Below are 19,519 nucleotides of genomic sequence, written 5' to 3'. Positions count from 1 at the left end.
CAGGATGCTAAATTCAGAAAAACCTGTCCTCCCTTGAAGCCCAGGTCAGAGGTCAGGGCAGGGCTTTTTGGGTCTACTGACAAGTTGGTGAGTAATAGGGGATTCCACAGACCAGTCCAGTCATCTAGAAACAATGGTTCGTACCATCATATAGAAAATCCGTGTTCAATTATCTGTCAGTCTCTGGCTTCCTGGGCCAGCTGGGACTGGGAACGCTGCTGAGGCCAAAGTGCTTAAATCCTGGAGAGAAGGAAATGATCTGAGGCAGTCAACAGTGACCCTCACCGATACATTAAGGAGCCTTTATGGCAGACTAATAGCAAGCCTGTCCAGCTCTCTGTTGGAAGAAAGACGATAAAAAAGGCATGGTCTCAAATTTTAGTATACAACAGAATTCTGCTATTGTATATAATGATAGTATATACACCCACAGTGTTTTACAGATTACAATGATTCTTAGTTTTTGAAGCATTAATATGGGTCACTTAAATAAACCACTGGACAAAAAAAAAATCAAAATAATCAAGACATATAAGACAAAATATGCTGAAAGCACAATATTTTCAATAAAACAAAAAGCAATTAAAAAGATGAAGAGGTAAAGGAAACAAGGGACTTGAAGACAGTAAACAGTATTATTTATCTCCAACTGAAACCTGCCACTATTCTTGAAAAATTTTCTCATGAAGCCACTAGGACAATGAAGGCTAACAGAGTAATTCAAAGTGTCCTAGGGAACACAAGGATTAGTATTCAAGGAAGTCACTTTTACTTTTTCTCCCTCTCGAAGCTTAATGAGGCCAGGAATGGTCAGTGAAGCATCATTGATGAACCTTCCCCAGTTACAGAGGCTGGGCCACAAAATTTTATCAGTTTCAAACAGTTGGATTTACCAATTTTCTTTTTCCTTGAAGTAAAACAGAGATTGACAGATTACTTGATCCTTGGCTGCTGCCCCAGTGACCCAGCTTGTTTCTTTGTTTCACAATCAGCTGTCATACACAAACAGCAGCAACCCTGCGCTAGCCTGAAGCATCCTCTGAAGACAGAGCCAAGTGCATGTCGCTGCCTTTGGAGATCTGTCATAAGCCATTCACAGGTCCACAAAATATTTCAACTGTCCTGAAGTAACAAACTGAGCAGTAGAGTTGACGTTTTAAGTAATGTTTAGGATGTCATTCCAAAAAACACTTTCCTCTGACTCTGAGTTTCATTCACCAGCAGGCTGGCCTTTGGGGAAAAATGATTTAGCATGGAGCTCTGCAGAGGGTAAAAGTGGGAAAGAAATTGCAAAATTTACACCCTCTTACTAGGGAGGGACTGCCCACACAAAAAATGACACATTTTAAATCTGGATGACTATCCTGAGACAGGATAAGAACCTGATCTAGTAGATGTGAAATGAAATCCTACTGCCATCTTGACTTAAATAACCTGCCCACAGAACAATCTCCCACTCTAAAGGAAAATAAGGAGAGTTTATATGATCAGTCGCCCCAAGTGGAAAAGTGGAGGGAGTCAAAGGCTGTCAAGCCTAAAGAGAAACAATAGGCTTCCACAATCAAGAGAAATTCCAAAATTTATTTTAAAGCTTTCAGCTTATGGTTCAGGTCTCCAGATAAAACGCTTCCACCTTTTAAACAACCATTTTAGACAAAAATTAGCTAAAAGAACAGAGAAGGAAATGGACAGTTTAAAAAGGTTTCTTTTCCAAAAAAACCAGTTAACCCAAAATCTGAATAAAGCCTACAAAACATTTAGAAATATTTTTTTTAAAAAACCTACATAAAACACTGGCCCAAAGAACAGATTCACCTTTACATAAGTAACAATAACACTAAGCATCTCCACCTTCAGATTTAGTCTGTTTCTCCAACTGTGTATTTGGAGCAACTCTCACCACGGGTTGCCAGCAGTCTTGCATCAGTTTCAGCATCAAATATTTCAGCTAAAGAAAGAAACTCCATAAACAAACAGCAAAAGTCGGATTCAGTCAACTTCACAGAAAAAAAGAATTAAAAAAAAAAACTAGCAGCAAACAACAAGGGAAGGGCAAACTTCCAGATGAGGGAAGCAAAGGAACTCTAATTCATCACTCTTGCAGCTATCAGATGGTTAACAAATTGAGATGAGATACTTCTGAGCCTTTTCAGCGACTTTCACCCTGGCAAACTTCAAGGATTCAGAAGTGCAGCTGGAATACATATGGGAGATGTTGGAGAAAGTCGATCATTTGAATTTGTAACTCCATTGTGTGCTGGAAGAACTTCCTGCAGATGAGGCACATCCCATCAGTGACTCAGGGAGATTCTCCGTCTGCTAACAGGGATGAATTTATTCTCTGAACCAGCTACCAGAAATGACATGCTTTATGCTAGTGCTACATATGCAACAAGAAACTTAAAATAAAGCCTGTGGGGACATACTTTCTTTCTTGCTTTCTAAAATTTCTACACTACAGCATCTCAAATGTAAAAAAAAAAAACAAACAAACAAACCGCCCACCTATATTTTGATGAAACTAAGATTTCACATGTTGATCAAAGTGTTTCATTCAACATAATTTTTTATGTAGAAACCATTTTTAAATGAAAAGTCAAATACATATTTAGGTTATGTTCAGCATTTAAAAAAGAACTGGTACTAATAGAATATTATTGTGCCGGGTTCATCCTATTAGATAATCAGGTACTGGTTCACTCAGTTAATACTCAGATACAACACAAACTCAACTATAAACCTTTATTACACAGGCTAAGTTACTCAGGCATCTTCTCCAAGTTACCTTTATTCCTTTATGAAAATGTTAAAGCTCCGTTATGTATCTGTATATGAAATATGTTTCATATACAAATTATCTTTATGGTGCTTTGAAATTAGCATGCAGAAGATGGAACAGAGGGGACAAAGGGAAAGCATTACAGAGAAAGCACCCAAGTCCCTTTCTCCCCATCACCAAACTCACTCCTAGAATTCAGAAGATTGCAGCTACCTGTAAACTGGAGATACTAAAAGCTACTGGAGAGGTGCACTTGGAGCTGAAAATTTGAGAAGACAACAAAAAGGGGCCATAAAAATCATAGATGTAAATTAATAATCAAATATACACACACAACAAGGAGACAGATGGCAAGTAATTTTCCCCAGTGTACTTACACTTGTTCTTCTAGTGCACGTATTTGGGTCACTTGCTAGATTAAATCCCATGTGGAAAACCCAACAGAGGTACTGTCAAATGTGTATGGGCTCGGCCTGTTTTTAAATGATGCAAGTCTGACACTACAGGGTGAAAACATTTAACAGGATTTCTTCAACGCAGCCTGGAATATTGCCCAGCGGCTTCGAAACAGGGCTGATGGTTATTTTCTACCATCAGCAAGGCTGCCCCATTCAGGCCTGCTAAATAAAATGCAGTGCAAGCTAGAGAAAGTTAGCCTGCACTACCAAATTTCATGGAAGAGCCCCACACAGACAAATCTGTACACATTTTCCAGAATACCAATTCTGTCAATGTGTCACTGAGACAATACATCACTCAAGGTTAAAGCTTCCTACCATACTCTCCCTAAAATATGCCTTTCTTCTGAGACTTAGAAGAAAGAACCAGCACAACAGATCAGTCGCTTTTGCCATGTTCACTGTAAAAATGCATGACCTCGGATACTCAGAGCACTAAATCTTCCCCAGCCCAGCTATAAACTGACAGTGACCTGTCTTAGTCAGCACAGGCCACATGAAGGACAACAGCTTCAGTGTAAGGCACCTGCAGATCAAATTGCCAGGTGGGCTGGTGGGGCTCAAATGGCAGACAAAAACAGTCATGTGTAAGCCAAATTGCAGCAATGGGTTTCCCTCCTGAAATACTGGTAGATACTAGCATGAAATACGAACTGTGTGTGCAAAGATTAGCTGCCCTTAATCTGGCAAGAAACTGGATTTAACACAGTGCAACAAGAAAGATCTTCAACACATCTACAGGAATGGAAATTGCATTTCTCTCTACCCTGTTACCAGTTTCAAGATGATTTTGCTTAGCAATAAATAAACCTTTATTAACAAGAAATGTGATCTACTGTGGCATTAAATATTTTCTCCCTTCTTTCCTCATTTATCTCTTGTTTTGGGTTACTGCATGCCACATTCAGCTTCAAATAAATAAGTAAAAAGAGGGGAAAAAATACATCTATTTGCTCCTAGCTGAACAAAGAGATTTTGAGCCGGGGAGGTGAAACCCTCAGTAATAATCTACACACGTAACTAGGAAATATCACAGCTGTCTGTAAGAATTACTGTGGCAGGGACCAGGGTGGCAAAAGCTTGCGTTTTCTAGGTCTACATCTACAGAACAAAAAAAAACAACCAAAAAAAAACTCCAACAACACTGGCTCTTGTCTTTAGAAACTGACTAGAAACTGACACCTGATACTTTCATTCAAAGTAATGAAGAAGTCAACTGCTCAAAAATATCAGGATTGCACTGATTATGTGCAACATATCTGCTTAGCCTGAAAGAAACAAGTTAGGCAGACTAATGATAAAAAGTAAGAACATGTACACTTGCTCACTCAACTTCCTCAGGCTTAAAATTCATGCTGTTTCATGACAGTTTGTTTAAGAGGGTAAAGGGTGGGAAACAAAATATTGAATCCTTTGATACAGAGTCAAACCCAAACTACAAGAAAGTTTATTATATCACTGTCCCTACAGTCTTTAGTTTGGTTCTGTGCTGCTGCTAAAATATTAAGTTTTACCACTGGAAAATTGATTTTGCTATAAGAAGTTTTATGATGCCACTTAATCTTGCCCAACCTACATAAAAAATACAGATAGCAATTACAGACACACTTTATGTAGTAAGTTTGATCACTATATTAAGAAGAGAAGAGTCTGATGTAATTTCAATATAATGGCAAAGGAAGCAGAAAAAAAAGCCATGGCAATATGCTGCCCTCCTAAAACAAGACATTGCTGGTTCCCAGCTTAAATGCACAATCTTAGTTCAGTTAAAGTTAGTAGTATGATCCATCTTCCACATGGAGGGCTGTGTCCTGCAGCTCCAGCATCGACCTCCTTTTCTACTGTTACATTTTAAGCCGACTCCTGCGGGGCAGCAAGATTCTGTGATTACAGTTAAAAGAATACTTTGGGTCTGAGAGCCTGCCTCTCTGAATGGATAACCCTTTCTAGTTCAACAATTACTAGCATGAAACACCCCTTTCTACCTTGTCACTTCCAGCGCTGCAATTGAAAAACATCCTAATTAGATGACCCCCACATACACAAATGCCATTAACTGGCTTTTAGAGCACTCTAGTCAATGCCTAAATCTTAGCTACAATGATGAGAAGTGATTTATTTAGTTAGGAGGTAAACACATGAACAAAGCAGTCTTTTAGAAACACCTTTTAAACAGCCTGGGATTAGTACTGGCAAAATCAGTGTGTGATTATCTTTTCCATACTTTCAGAGACGACACTCAAATACCACTTTTTTCTAACCACATTAAAGCACACTCAGGCAAGACCAAGAGTAACCTTGACCTCGACATCAACAGCACCAGAAAGTACTTCATACTGCTTTCCATGCCTAGCCCATTTGAACTGGCCCGCAGGACAGGCTTTTAAGTTTGTGCTTAAACAACCCAGTTTTGCCCAAACATTGCAACATATGCTATGTAGTGTTATGTAAATATTCCACAGCTCCTGCAGTTCTTAACTATAATAAGCGGGTTTATAATAGCGTCACTGTATCAAAATATTCACTACTTCCTGTTGATCCAACTCAGACCTCACATTTCAGGGCAACAGCAGACTTTTCTCCTTTATTGTTTATGAACGAAGCTTCAAAACAGGTTTAAGAAAAATCACTGTAGAAAATTGGAAGACTCACAGAAACCTAAAACCATTTAATTGCTCACAAGGCTTCAAGTCCATGTAAATGACCTGGAGGGTTGAAGCCTGAATTGCCACATTCTGTAGCCAACTCTGTTCCCAGCCGGAGACCTATACCAGGACTAACACTTGGCATTTGCCTCCAGTATAATAGGTTTAATAGTAGCAAGCCTTGAAAACAGGGGGGAGTATTCTGGAAGCCGTGACAGATCTTAAACACGGCAGGTGCACTGTAATACCGCTTAAGGGAGGAAAATTCCAAGTTTAGTAACTAATTACTCCAGGACAGGCAGGTTATTTCCCAAGGCAAATGCCCAATCAAAGACACATTTGACCCCTTCGCATCCCATCAGCGCGCCGGGAAGTTCAACTCATCCAGCAAACATCTTCCTGATCAGGCACATCCCTCACCCCGCCTCACCGTGCTTCCTCGCGTTCCTCCTCTCACACCAAAGGCTCCAAGGCACCAACCCTGCCTGACAGCTGCTCAGAGAGTTCGCTGGCACCGTGAACCTGAGCCGCGCCGTAAGATCCTCCGCTCACACACCCGCCCAGTGGCACTCCTCACTCCCTCCCTCGCTCCCACACAGGCAGCCCCGCACGCGTGGCCAGCTGCCGGCTCCAGCAGGATTCCAGCCACGCTACCGGGACGGGACGGGACGGGACGGGACGGGGCCGGGCCCGCCGGAGCCCCCCGCACGCCCGTCCCCGGGGCAGACGGTCTCCGGCCACAGAGGAGAGAGGCTGATGAAACGCTGTCAAAGTCAATCCCGGCTCACTTTTTGGATGGTTTAATTCCAATGGAGCATGAATCACCCCAGGACGGTTAATAAGTTTAGCCAGGCGTGCTGTTCTCCCTAATAATACATTATAATTATGCATCTGTTTTAAATGCGATCAGATTAAGTCACCGGAAAAGGCACAAATCGGAATTTCCCCTGAACTAAGAACAGTGCCTTTTCGGCAGCTCCGGCGGGCAGGTACAGCCAGGAGAGGAGCAGGTGGGCAGCCCAAGCCAGCCCAGCGTCCCTCCCCGCCGGCGGGGCTCCGCTCCCCGCGGCCGCCCAGCGCAGCCCGGCAGCGGACAGCAACTTCCCGCGGGGGCTCGGGACGGGAGGCGGCCGGCGCCCCGCTGACACCACGCGTAAGGGATAACCCAGAACATGCCAATTTAGAACGGCGGGTCCCTTCTCGCTGCGTGGGGCTAGAGCGGACCGAGTCCGAGCTGTCAAAGCCCCGGGAGCGGAGAGTGCCGCCGCGGCCACCCAGAGCCCAGGAGCCACCGGGACCCTCCGGCGCCGCCCCGGGCACCACGAGGGGGGCGGCCGAAGCTCAGCTCCGCTCCCAACAGGTGAGCAGCCCCCGCCCGCCCGCCCACCCAGCCCCGCCGCTCCCCGCCCTACCTGTCATCGTAGCAGAAGTCGGCGTTCAGGGTGTTGAGGTACAGGGCGAGCCCTAGGGCGCTGCTCAACAACTCCGCGATCATCTCTCCGCCTGCCGCCGTCGCCGCCGCTCTCGCACCGGGGCAGCCCCCTGCCCTGCCCGGCCTCCCGCCCCAGCCCCGCCGCGCCTGCCCCTCGCGCCGCCCGGCACCGCGGGGCGCCGCTCCGCTCTCCGCCAGCGGCCACAGCCTGACGGCGTCCCCCCGCTCCGCCGCCCCTACCCCATGGCAGCGGGGCGGTCGGCGGCGAGAGCGCAGCTGGGCTCAGCGGAGCGGGACTCAGCGGAGCGGGACTCAGCGGAGCGGGACTCAGCGGAGCGGGGCGCGGCTCCGGCTCCCGCCTTCCTCCCGCGACGCCCCGGCGCTGCCGCAGCTCCGCTCCCGGCCCGCGCCCCCCTCGCTGCCGAGCCGGGCGCCGCCGCCGAGGCTCTGGGAGCGCCCGCGTGGGGCGCCCCGGGCTCCCACCGCGCCTGCGTGCGGGCCCGCCCCGCGCCGCCCCTCCGCGCCCGCCTCGCGCCCCGCCCCGCGCCCCGGCTGCTGCGCCGGCCCCGCGCGCGCGCCCGCTCCGGCAGCGCGGCTCGGGCTGGGCCGCGTCCCGCTGCCAGCTGGGCACAAGCGGGGCTTCTTTTCCTTCCCCTTTCCTGCTTTCCCCATTTTCCTGCTCCTTTCTGTCTTCTCTTCGACTTCTTTCTTTCTGTCTTCTTTCTGTCGTTTTTCGCTCTTTTCAGATGCTATTTCTCTCTTGACGTTTTTCTTTTCTCTTAGTTTCTTTTCTTTTCCCTTTTTTTCTGTTCCCCTTTTCTCTTCTTCCTTTTCCCATCGTTATTTTCCTTGTTTTTCTGTTTCCCTTTCCCCCCCGTTTCTTCCTTTTTACTCAGCCCTGAAGAATAGGTCAAATTAGTAGGAAAGAGAGGGGCCAGCCATACCATTGGGGATGGGATGCCAGAGCAGGGGGCTCCACACTTGCCCACAGCCTGTTATTTCTCTATCATGTGAACATCCATGGGGAGCTCCTAGCTAAGCTTACAGTTAAGCAAAATCACTGAAATATGGCAGAGGGGGTCAGAAACAAAGACACTGCAAGGCAAAGAGTGCTGCAAGCTGGTGCTCTCTCAGTACAGTCCCACAACTGCTGCCCATGAGAGGAGGGGTGGGTATAGCCAGAGATGCACACTTTGAGTGGGACAGATAAATAGACCGGAAAGGAAAGCCACCTGTGGAGAATAATGTACTGAAACCATCTTCCAGAATTCATGGGATATAGAGGCATGAAGTTATGGAAAGGATTTGGGTACATCAGGCTGATTATTTCTTTTTTATAGAGAGTTTTTAAAACGTTCCCTCCTTTCACTGCCAGCCAACCCTTTTATGTAACTGTTTCCTCATGATTTCCATCAAGTGGCACATCATGCTGTCCCAGAAGAATGGGAGTCTGTTCATCAAGCTGTGTCTAATAAATTGGGGACCTTTTAACAAGTTTTCTTTCTCCCCTACGTGATTATTTAATGCTGTTCTTTGCAACCTCAAAATATATGAAGTGCATTAAGACTTCTGTTCAAGCAATGCTTAAAGTGCTCCTGGGAAGTCTGCCCCAAGTGTCACAAACATCTCAGCTGCTTCTACTTAGATTCAGGGAGTGTGTTATCACCATCAGTGGCAGTAATTGCAGACATTGGGGGAGGGTACATTTTTTTTCAGAATATTAAAGCTTTGAGGGGCCTTATTGAACCCATTAGCAGATCACATTGATCTGGCATTAAACTTTTCAGCCTGAAGCACTGAACATAGTAACCTAGATTTTAAAGAGTTGGTACTCTTTGTCAGAAGACCTGTGATCCTTCCTTTCAAATACCAATTTTCAATATGCTTCTGCACCTACTGCCAAGATCCCAGTCATCACAACTTAGTCCTTCTTGCTGCAGTGGAATTGCTGAATTTACGCACTAGGCTTGTACAGCTCCTTCTTTGGAACATCCTAATAAACTCTGCATAAAAAGCAGTATAATTGCTGCTGAGTCATAGTGGCAGAAGCCTCTTGGAATCCATCAAAAGCATATGTATTTTTTTCTTCAAAGAGGTAGGACTACTGACTGGGATAGATGACGTCTGGCAGAAAAGCTTTAGAAACAAAACTGATCCTCCAGGAAAAAAAGCTTAACAAAGCCAGGCACTGTCTAATAAAAGCAAATGTCAAGGAAGGGTGGGATGAAGTGTGTAGACTGTGTAGAGGGTGCCTGTTCCCCAGGACATCCCAAGTGCTCCAGGGTGACAGGAAGTAGCATTAGGGCTCCACCAGCTTGTCCAAGTAGATTTAGCTACACTACGAGAATCCACAAAGTCTGCATCTCTCAGAGACATTTCTCTGTATAAACAAAGGACAAGTTTCCTCCCAGTGGCAAGAGCTGTCTCCAGTGGAGATAACCTGCTCTGTAGAAAGATATAGATGGCAATATGTGTATGCACCACCCCACCTGTCAGCTCTGGGACTCCACAAGCCAGGCCATGCTGGGGGCAGCAGCCAGAAAGAGCCAGTGCAAAAACCTGGAGGCAAATTGAACATAAAAATTATTGACCCCGTTAAACAAACAACACCACAAAAGGAAACAACAGGGTAGAAATCAAATCATGATAAAAGAATTCCTTCTCTTCCTCAGTTAGTTAGAAGTATTAAATGCATGTAGTTACGAACAGCATTATATTTTACTATATCATTAAGAGCTATCAGACAACATTCTGACTCATAGCAGATTCACAGTGTGATGTACAGGAAGCACAAGGTGTCAGAAGAGGTAATTTAGAAGTTCAGATCTGTCACTAAGCAGACATTTCAAAAACAGTCTTCACCTCCAGAAAGGCTGCAGTACTGGGGAAAAGGGAAGCGGTGTAGCGTTGTAATAACACATAATAATAACAGTAATTGTAAAGATAACTAGAGTTACACAGTCTAACAGCTGATCTACTGTGTAGAGCTCAGTAGACAAATTCACTTTGTTTTGCTTTATTGCAAATATGACAATCAAAATGATCTGTTTTAATACCAGCTGGAAAATTTCTTCATTAAAGACATTATGGACTCTGAGTCACTGTGCTACAAGATATTTCACCTAAACAGTGCCTGAAAGATTAAGTTGTGGCACAGCATGTAGAAATACATGTCTGTCACAGTGACAGATTTGGTTAAGCGGTCACTGACTATGAGACCTTAAATGTCAGGGTAATGCATGTGGTACAGATCCCTCAACAGATTAGATTAGACACTTCAATTTCTATACACTGGGTTCATTTGCTGGAGCCTGTAAAAAATATTTGTGCCAACTTCCTTAAAGCATCTGAGAAGAGAAAGGCTAACCCCTTGAAAGCTGCTAGGTTTTTTGATTAGAATGAGGTAACTGGATATTAAATGTTACTATAGGAATAATTAAGTGGGATTTTTAATTTTTTTGCCAGTTCTTTTGCTTAGATACCATCAAAGAAATGTCGTAACATACTGTGCCTAATTTTGAACAATCCAAATGACACCCAAAGATGTAGTTTAACAAACCTCAGAAATGTAAACTTTGGTGCATTTTGAAACACCCATGCTGTTAAGAATAAACCGGTGTTATCTAAGGAAGGAAAAAGTCATTTTACTTGATCAAAAGTGGAGAAAGTAGAGTAGAAGAGAATGCTTTAGCCAAGTGCTGCTTTCACAATTACTCACTGATCCATAGAGGTAAAGTTGTTGGATTCTGTGGGCTAGGATCCAAGCTGTTGTTTTCCTTTCATGCTAACAAGATCATGTTAATCCTCAAAGACACCAGTATTTCTGCTTTCTCTAGGCAATTGCTTTTTTTTTCCCTTTGCTAGCGTTATGATAATAATATCAGCAATGACAGCCAAAGTAAAAATAAATTGCAACTCCAAAACTGTAAAATTTAATGAAAATCTATGTGAAATACGACAATAAAAAATAAACAGATGCAGGAAAACCAAGCGCACGCAGGACTTCCATCAGTACTTGGAAGATATTTTAACTGAACACATTTCCTAAGGATGTACATTTCTGGGAGACACCAGTTCCTACTTTAGATCAGTCAGTGGAGCTAGAGTATTGCTGCAGAACTGGAGAGAGAGAGGGGGAGAGAGTGGGAGAGAGAAAACCAAGGCATTTTTAACTTGACCTAATCTAATTATGCAGACTCTCTCTACAGAGAAAAAAAGATAGTTAAAGGGAACTTTCCTGTATATACAAAACATGCAGGAGCATTTGTATGACTCATAGGTGAGCATATCTCAGTGACAGAGGAAAAGGTAATTTTTTGTCTCTTCTGAATTTTCAAGGATTATTTTCTTAATATTACTCCATTCTAGACTAATCCTAATCTGCTTTGCATATTTATCTCCCATGTCCTTTGAGATAGCTCAAAGAGAGATCAAAAAGAGTTTTTAATCCTTCTTGTTCAGAGTAAGTTGACAGTGTAAACTTACTAAATGCAGATATGTCTATTTGTCATCTGCCAGAACATGAGCCTCTTACTGTTTTTTCCATGCTTTATAAAAATAGCAATATACCAGTTTCAGTTTTTTGGTTTTTGGAGGTTTTTTTGGTTTGGTTTTGTTAGGTTGGGCTTTTTTGTAGTTCCTTTTATCAAGACAGCTCAAAGAAATACAGATTCTTAAAAGATGGCTCTGGAAGTAAATTAGAATTAACCTAATTCTATATAGGTGGAAATAGAGACAACTGGCATTTGTTTCAGTTTATCCAAATCATATGAGAATTTTACAGCAGAAGAGGAATCTATCCGAGGTCCTGGCCATGATTCCAAGTCATTCATTTGCTTTCATCGTGAGATCATCCTTCCGTTCACAGTAATTGATATTTCCTTAGACAAAACACAATGGAATTATCTCAGGGATTAATTTGGCCTAAGACACTAATTCTGTAAAAAGTCCTGCTTGACAGATGGATGCCTGCAACATAACCAAGAGGTCTGTGCTGCACAGCCTGGATTTTGTGCAGGTGGAGGATAGGGAGTATGAGTTGTATATCACATCCTGCCTCTCATAACTTTTTGGCAGCTGTATTGCCCAATAGATGGAAAAGTTTCATCAGCAGCTGAAAATCTGTTCCTTGTCATCTTCCTTCCCATACAAAGAAGCGAATCATTGTCCATAAGTCCTCAACTTTTCAGGGTATTGACAATTCCCCTGTGATGCAAATGTTGAAAGACAGTTTTTACTCTAGATCTGTCTACATCTACTTCATTTGTTTTCCAAATGCACAATCTGGGACATTGGCTGTGAAAATTGGACAAAAAATTATACATCTCTGTGGCAGCAAGATCAGATCTTCATCCCACAGCAGAGCAAAAGCAGCCAAAGAGGCAAGTGTAATTTCCACCTCAATCCCTGCAGATTTTCTATGGAATAACCTAATTTACTTCTTTACTTCAGTACAATCCTGGCTTCCTGCTGTACAAGCCTGAAGTAAAGCCAGGAAAACCACGATTGCTCTTATTTTAGAGGGAATATGTCAACATTACCAAAACATATCTAACACCAGCAGAAGCACAATTCTCAAAAGTTAAATTAACTAGGGGAAATTGTTATAGGGAGTAAACCTTTGAACCTCTCTAAACAGAGTCAGTTTGATTTTTCATAATAATATTGGAACTAAATTACTTTTTTTTACTGCAATATAGACAAGCCCAGAGAGGATAATTCAAGGAGTTCTAGGTTCTTAATGAACAATATAGAAGAAACAGCAACTAAATTAGCAGGAATTAATGTTTCTTCTCATCTGCTTACTCAGTTTGAGAAACACCTTCTCTGTATACATAAAATTCTGAAAGAAAAATTCAGATGGCCTCTGTCTCCATGCCTCAAAATATAATTAACACATGCTAGCAATAAAGTCACATTACATTTAATTTTTAATGGAGTAAATACATTACTGCATTTTTTGTGGTTTAAGGACATTGCTATGTTGATTTAGAGATAAGGCAATTCCTTCTTTTATTTTCAAATATGGTAAAATGCAAAATATGAAAACGTGTGAGGGGGTTTTGTACACAAGATTTGTAGCAGAAGTTTAATCAGTTCGGTGGAGCATTCACAGTTTTTAAGTGACTGCAGTGACTCAGGAAATCCAGGTGACCCAGATTTCTCCCCTGCTGTGTCACACGAACAGATAGATACAGAATTGTATACTTTCTGGGAACAGTGAGTCAATTGCTTGGCTACTGGCTATTGCATATACATGCTGGATTCCAGTTAAAGTGATGTGTGCCATAGGATGCAATGAAGGGAAGGTTATAATCTCCAGTGTGCGCACCAAAAATAAAATTCCTTGGAGACTCTATTCCAGCACTTTTCCCTCCCATGTACATTGGCAGAGAGGAGAGAATTCCCTGTGTTTTGCAAAGTACAGCTTTCTAATTTATTTCATCTTTTCTTTTTTTTTTATTCTAGTAATGTTTGCTTGGGAAAAGTACAGCTTGGAAAATATACCTAGCTCTAGCTCCCACAGAATTTACCATCACCAAACTGGCCCATTTATACCAAGATCTTTCTGCACTGGTAATAGCAAACTTGGACTTTGCTCAATCTCTAGTGACCTTGAGGAAAATTTAGCATCATGAGATTGTTTTTGTTATAACTTTTAGATAAAGTTGGTAAAAAGAATGTTATTCCCTTCTATTTCCATTAGGAATTTTTGGAAAACAACAATGTCCTATTAAATACATCTCATGGAAAATACTGACTTCCTGTGTTAAGGCATTCATTTAGTTTCCTGAATCTGCCAATGAGTAAAAGATGCAACCTGCACAGTCAACAAAAGGATTTTCCCATATGCTGGCTACCATGTGATTAAATCCTTATTTTGTAGGGCAGGTATGTTGTCAGAGATTTTGGATCATGTTGGCAGCTGGTATAACTTGTCATATCTTCAGCAGAACTGTCACAATTTTAATCATCTAGTGTCTATTCCTTAATACAGATGGAGGCATGAAAAGAGATAAACAGGTCTAGAGAATGTTGACATTTTAAATTCCTTCCTACCATAATTTGCACAAGAAAGATCATTAAATTTGGCTATGTAAATAGAACCCAGATTTTAAAATAGCCAGGTCTCTTATGCATCAAGGACAAAGAAAGATATAAACCAGAATTATTGGCTTTCTGTAATATTTTATATTCAATTTTCTCTTGTTACATTCATGCCATGTAATTGCGTGCACATGTGTACATGCGTGGTCCTTATTGCGCAGGGTTACAGCCAGATTCTTGTTCATTTGCCAGAGCTCTACCGGGGGTTCAGGGAGTTGCTGCTGCACTCTCCTTTATTCTGTGTACAACAATGAATGCTCCTTCCTATATCTGCCAAATGCATGGTTTGATCCTATTGATATCCATTTGGCATCGGACTGTTACTCACTAACCCTTCACCACAGCTATTAATCACATGCACATGCAAGATGGGTCTGCTCAGTCGTCTTGTGTTATTAAAGTCCATCACCAAAATACGTAGTCACGGGTGATTCCTGGCTCTCCAGCCTATTCCCAGCACCGACAATGTATAGACCCGTCCAAATCACCAGGCATATTCCAACGGTTTTGAGGAAACTGCCTTGTCCATTACCTCAGAGTTACCCCTCTTTCCCTGGACTCACCCTCAGCACTGCACTGTTGTACATTGCAGCATATTTTAGCAAAGGACTTGGAAGAAACCCACACATTTTAGAATGCCATTTTGAAAATTTAACTGACTGCAAATTCTTCATTCTTCATATGGTTTGATCTCAGAGACTTGCCTAATTTGGGCCGGTTTAGACAGTTTCCATTAGCAGCAGCAGATGGTAGTTGGCTGAAAGGTTCCTGTGACACAATCCTCTGTGTGTACGAATAACCCACAAACAACCCACCAAGTACTGTTTTCGCCTGGCCATGGCTGAAATCAGATAAGAAAAAAGGTTCCTTATTTGCAATTCCAACCCTCCGTCAATAAGAATTCAACTTTGAAAGGATCCTGATAAAAGTTAGTCATGAATATTGCCAGATAAGCATTGCCCCAGGGCTGCCAAGCCACACCAGCCAGGCAAAAGGGCTACCAAACAAGACTCCAAAAGTGCTGCTGGCAACCCAAGAGCTTTACCAGCAAGAAGGAACTGAGCCATGAGCCGATTTTGAGAACAAGGAGCAAATCCTTAGCTCACTTACATTGTCATTGCTTTGGTACAAAGACACCAAAGCTGGCTGCCTGTCTTACTTGGGCTATCTGTATCTCCATCTTTGCCATACACTCTATGGGGAGAGTGCTGTAATATTATTTATACACACACCAAAAAAGAGAAATGTCTAATTTTTGCGCATGTTTGAACTCAGCTTCAGAGAAAATTTCTGATAGTCTCTATAATGTGCTTTCTAAAAGCAAACATTCAGTGGCAAAACATACGGAATAACAAATTATTTTCCAGCAGAAAAAACAAGCTCTTGTCACAGGGACACATTTATCTGATTCATATTCTCCAATGTTCACTTTTATTGCAGCTTTTAAAGCCAAATGGTTTAGTTTGAGTTTATAAGTTTTCTGATGTTTAAAGTTTGGCAGTGGATAGACAAAAACACTCACATAGCAGAGGACGTGATGGAAAAAAAGGGAGAACAGGGTTGGAATGGTCTTCCTGCGATGCTGAGCTCAGGGTCCTGCTGCAGGCAGTTCTGGAGGCCGGTACCCATTATATACAGTGCCAGTTTCCCAGTTATATTCCTCGAGGTGTTTCTTCTGGTGTTCCTATCACAGAATCTGGTGCCTTTGAATGCTTTTTAGAGCATTTAGGGAGCTCAGAATTACAGAAACAGATGTCAAACATCCCTAATTCTCAGTGTAGCCATTAGAAATCATGTTTTCTTTATCCCGTTGTCAAAATGGAGACAAGACAATCTTTGCCACAATTAATGTCTAGAATTTTCCCCAGCCTTCTTTGCTTATCAGGTGAAATGGTGAAGTGTTTGGGAAGGCCTCCAAAACCGAACAGCAAGCTTAGCTCTACATCCTCAGACAGATATGTACTCATCACCACTAGAAAAAGCACCTACTTGGTGCTGTACTTTTAGCAGGTCTTAAATGCCCAGTGTACTGCACTGCAGCAACAACCTTTTTATCCTTACATGAGGAATAAATATGTGTGGCTGCACAACTTCAGAAAGGAGGAAAACTTTTGTTTGTGGAAAGAGTTTGAGGAACTTAGAAAAACAATAATTAAAAAAAAAATAGTATTGCTGTCAAAATTGACCTTTATTCTAAACGAAGAGAAGTGACTACACAGCAGGGAGGGCATGGCTGCCCACCCTTTGCATTAATCACTTCTGCTGGAAAGTGCAGAGGGGAGTGATTAAACCAAAAGTAGTGGGAGGATGGCATTCTAGAAAGGGCACAGAAGTCCCAGGTCCAGAAGTTCCTGGTATACAGTAGAGGATGATATCACTTCAGCAGGCAGTTGCAGTTCAATGCCACATTGTCAAATTTTACTCTGTAAGTATATAATATAACAGATCAAGAAAGAAGCATGTTATTCTTTCTAAATCACAGGGATTGAAAGGTAATAATTTCCTCTGTCTGTCTTTCTTCCTTTCTGATTGCAGTATTCTCTCTCCTCAAATCCTAAATAAAGCTACAATAAAGTCAATGGTTTAGAGTGTCTTCCAAAATGGCTTTGAAGAATTCATCATGAATTGATGAAGGAGTTTACTTTCAGGCAGTATTTTAAGTTAGAGACATTTCATAACAAAAAAAGGAACTGTGTTTGTTAGCAGATGCAGAGGATAACTGTCTCTTTTCACTTAGAGACACCCCATCCATTCTCAATCTGCTTTCAAGTTTGTTTGAGATTATTTTACCAGTGCAGAGACTTAGGAGGCTTTAGAAAGCCTGTGTTCCTGTAGTTTAGAATATATACTTTTGGGTTTGAGTCCAGTGGAATCTGCAGTTGTATTTCTTCCCTTTCACTGTTTCTCTTGTTCTTAATCTGCATTGATTTCCCCCCTATAATGCAGAAAAAATCAATTTTCCATTATGTTTTTTAATCAGTCATAGTAAGATTTAAATGGTCCTGGACATTGCAGGTAAAAGAGCTGATAATCAGTTGGGGAGTTCTCTCATTTATTACTCTGAGTTGACAGGGGGTTAAATTCTTCCCTTAGTATCATGGCTGAGGCAAGTGGAGCAGTGGTGCCTTGCATCCAAGTATAGTGCTGGCCAGAGCAGAATCTACCCCAGAGCCCTGCCAGGTGCTGTTAGAGACAGTCTGCCATCCTAGGGTAGCTCACACTGATGACTGAGACATCTAAAAAGAAAGAAACAGCTAGAAAGAAGCAGCAGCCTGCTGTCAGAAGACTTTAGGATTGGGAAATGTTTCTCCAATTCTAAGTATTTGTTAGTCACTGGCTAGGAGACCTTGATCTGCTGCCATATTACAGAGACAACACAAGAAGTGCTGAGACAAGGGCTGCCCGTGCAGTGGCTCACCCAGGGCCTGAAGCAGCTTTCCTCAGAATCAATAGGAGCCTTTCAACTGGTTTTACAGCAGGAGTTTGTTCAACAGCCACCACTGTGTGCTGGGAATTATTTGTCCAGTGGAAAGTGCAGTGAAAAAAACTAACATTCCCATATTCATCATCCTTGACTGACAAGAAATGAAAGGACCCTGGTAAAATAATGCTGTTTCAACCAGCAAAAAAGATACTTAAGGAATCTGAAGACTGGGATAAGCAGATCTTTTTCTTTCTTGATTATTGTTGTACAGGGTCAGAAGACTGCTCTATATAATAACTCTCTGTGGCCCAGCTTCAGTTTCACTACTATGAGTCACCCTCAATTGCTCTTAGGTAAGTGCCAGATGCCTTCTTATTGCTCTCAAGCTTCAGTTCAGCAAAACATATAAGCACACGCCTAAACACTTTTCTGAATAACAATGATCGTCACACATAATTAAAATTCAAAGCATATTTAAATGCATTGCTGAATCAGGGACTTCATGCTCAATATGAGTGATTAAAGGATCATAATCTAATTGTTTTTGCTGACAATGTGACATAATTTTTCACTGTACCTCTGTAAAATCTGGACATGAGCTTAAAATTAAATTAAAGAACACCTTTAAACTAGCTAAACATTATGGTAGTGAACAAAAACCAACAAAATTAAGGTTCAGGTCTCTGCTGGAAGCAAGGGAATTTAATTGTTCCATTAATCACACTTTTGCACTGAATGACATTAAAGTGTAAAATATCGATTAATGGTACCTTCCGTGTGAGTCAGGGCATTTTACAAATCTCCATATTCTGTGACCTCTCTACTCTGTACCTCTAAAAAGAGACCAGTGCTGGGCACTCTCCTGTTGACTGGCATCTACAGGCTCTCAAGGCCATTTTCACAACCACTATTTATTTATTTATTTATTTCAGATATCTGAATGGTGTCATAGGGATAGTAAGGCAGTAGATCTTAGGAACAACATGCCAAAACAATTAAGAAAATGCTGCCCCTTGGTGGTCATTCCTTCCTTATCACTGCTGGGTGGCAAAGGACTGAATACTAGTCCCTGCTTCCACCCTGTTTTTTCAGGCAAATCCAGCCAACTTCCATCACTTTTCGGTGTCAGTCTCCTCTCTGATTCACATACAGATTTTGCTTCGCCTCCATGGTGCTCTGGGTACATTGCAGAGGTATGCATGAAACACAAAGAGAGTTGAATCCTTCCAAGCAGTTTGGGTATAACACCCATTCCTTTTTGCTTTGGCAAAATACCAAATATTTCTGCTGTGCATGGCTTCAGACAGCACTAAGTTGCTAGCAGCAATCAAAAAAGGCAATGCTTTTCTGTAGGGATGTTCTGGCAGATCCCACACTGTAGCTTTCCAGCCACTCATCCCTACCAGAGAAGTCAGCTAGAAGTTATACCATTAGGTTAACTGCATGTACTGAGAACAGCAGGGTTACCCAAGTCTTGTAAATCAAGGTTACATGTTTCGTGTTTTACTCTGTTTTGCAGTATGTTAATTTTTACCAAAAAAGCCTGTGACACTCATGTGCTGCAAGTTTATCTTGTGCTAGTCCACCTAGTGATTCTTTCTATTCAGTCCCGTTGACACCTCAGTAAGTGTTACTCTTTCCCCAGGCACTAGGTCATCAGGAGCACCTGCAGTC

The 19,519-nt window shown here is 42.3% G+C and overlaps 1 protein-coding gene across 3 annotated transcripts in view; it reads right to left on the bottom strand.

Moving 5' to 3' along the window:
* Positions 1–7,759, bottom strand: part of TMTC2 (transmembrane O-mannosyltransferase targeting cadherins 2) — a 240,302-nt gene extending 232,543 nt beyond the window's left edge. For 2 of the 3 annotated variants that reach the window (XM_068999817.1, XM_068999822.1), the window contains exon 1: positions 7,295–7,759. In XM_068999817.1, the coding sequence (XP_068855918.1) occupies positions 7,295–7,377 (83 nt within the window). In that variant the 5' untranslated portion in view covers positions 7,378–7,759. The remainder of the gene's footprint in view (positions 1–7,294) is intronic. The other variant, XM_068999829.1, reaches the window with a different exon arrangement.
* Between the last annotated feature and the right edge of the window lie 11,760 nt (positions 7,760–19,519).

This window comes from Aphelocoma coerulescens, chromosome 1A, assembly GCF_041296385.1.
Source record: "Aphelocoma coerulescens isolate FSJ_1873_10779 chromosome 1A, UR_Acoe_1.0, whole genome shotgun sequence".
In the NCBI taxonomy this organism is placed as follows: domain Eukaryota; kingdom Metazoa; phylum Chordata; class Aves; order Passeriformes; family Corvidae; genus Aphelocoma; species Aphelocoma coerulescens.
The sequence above is the reverse complement of the archived record's forward strand: the minus strand, read 5'-3'. Positions and strand labels throughout refer to the sequence as shown.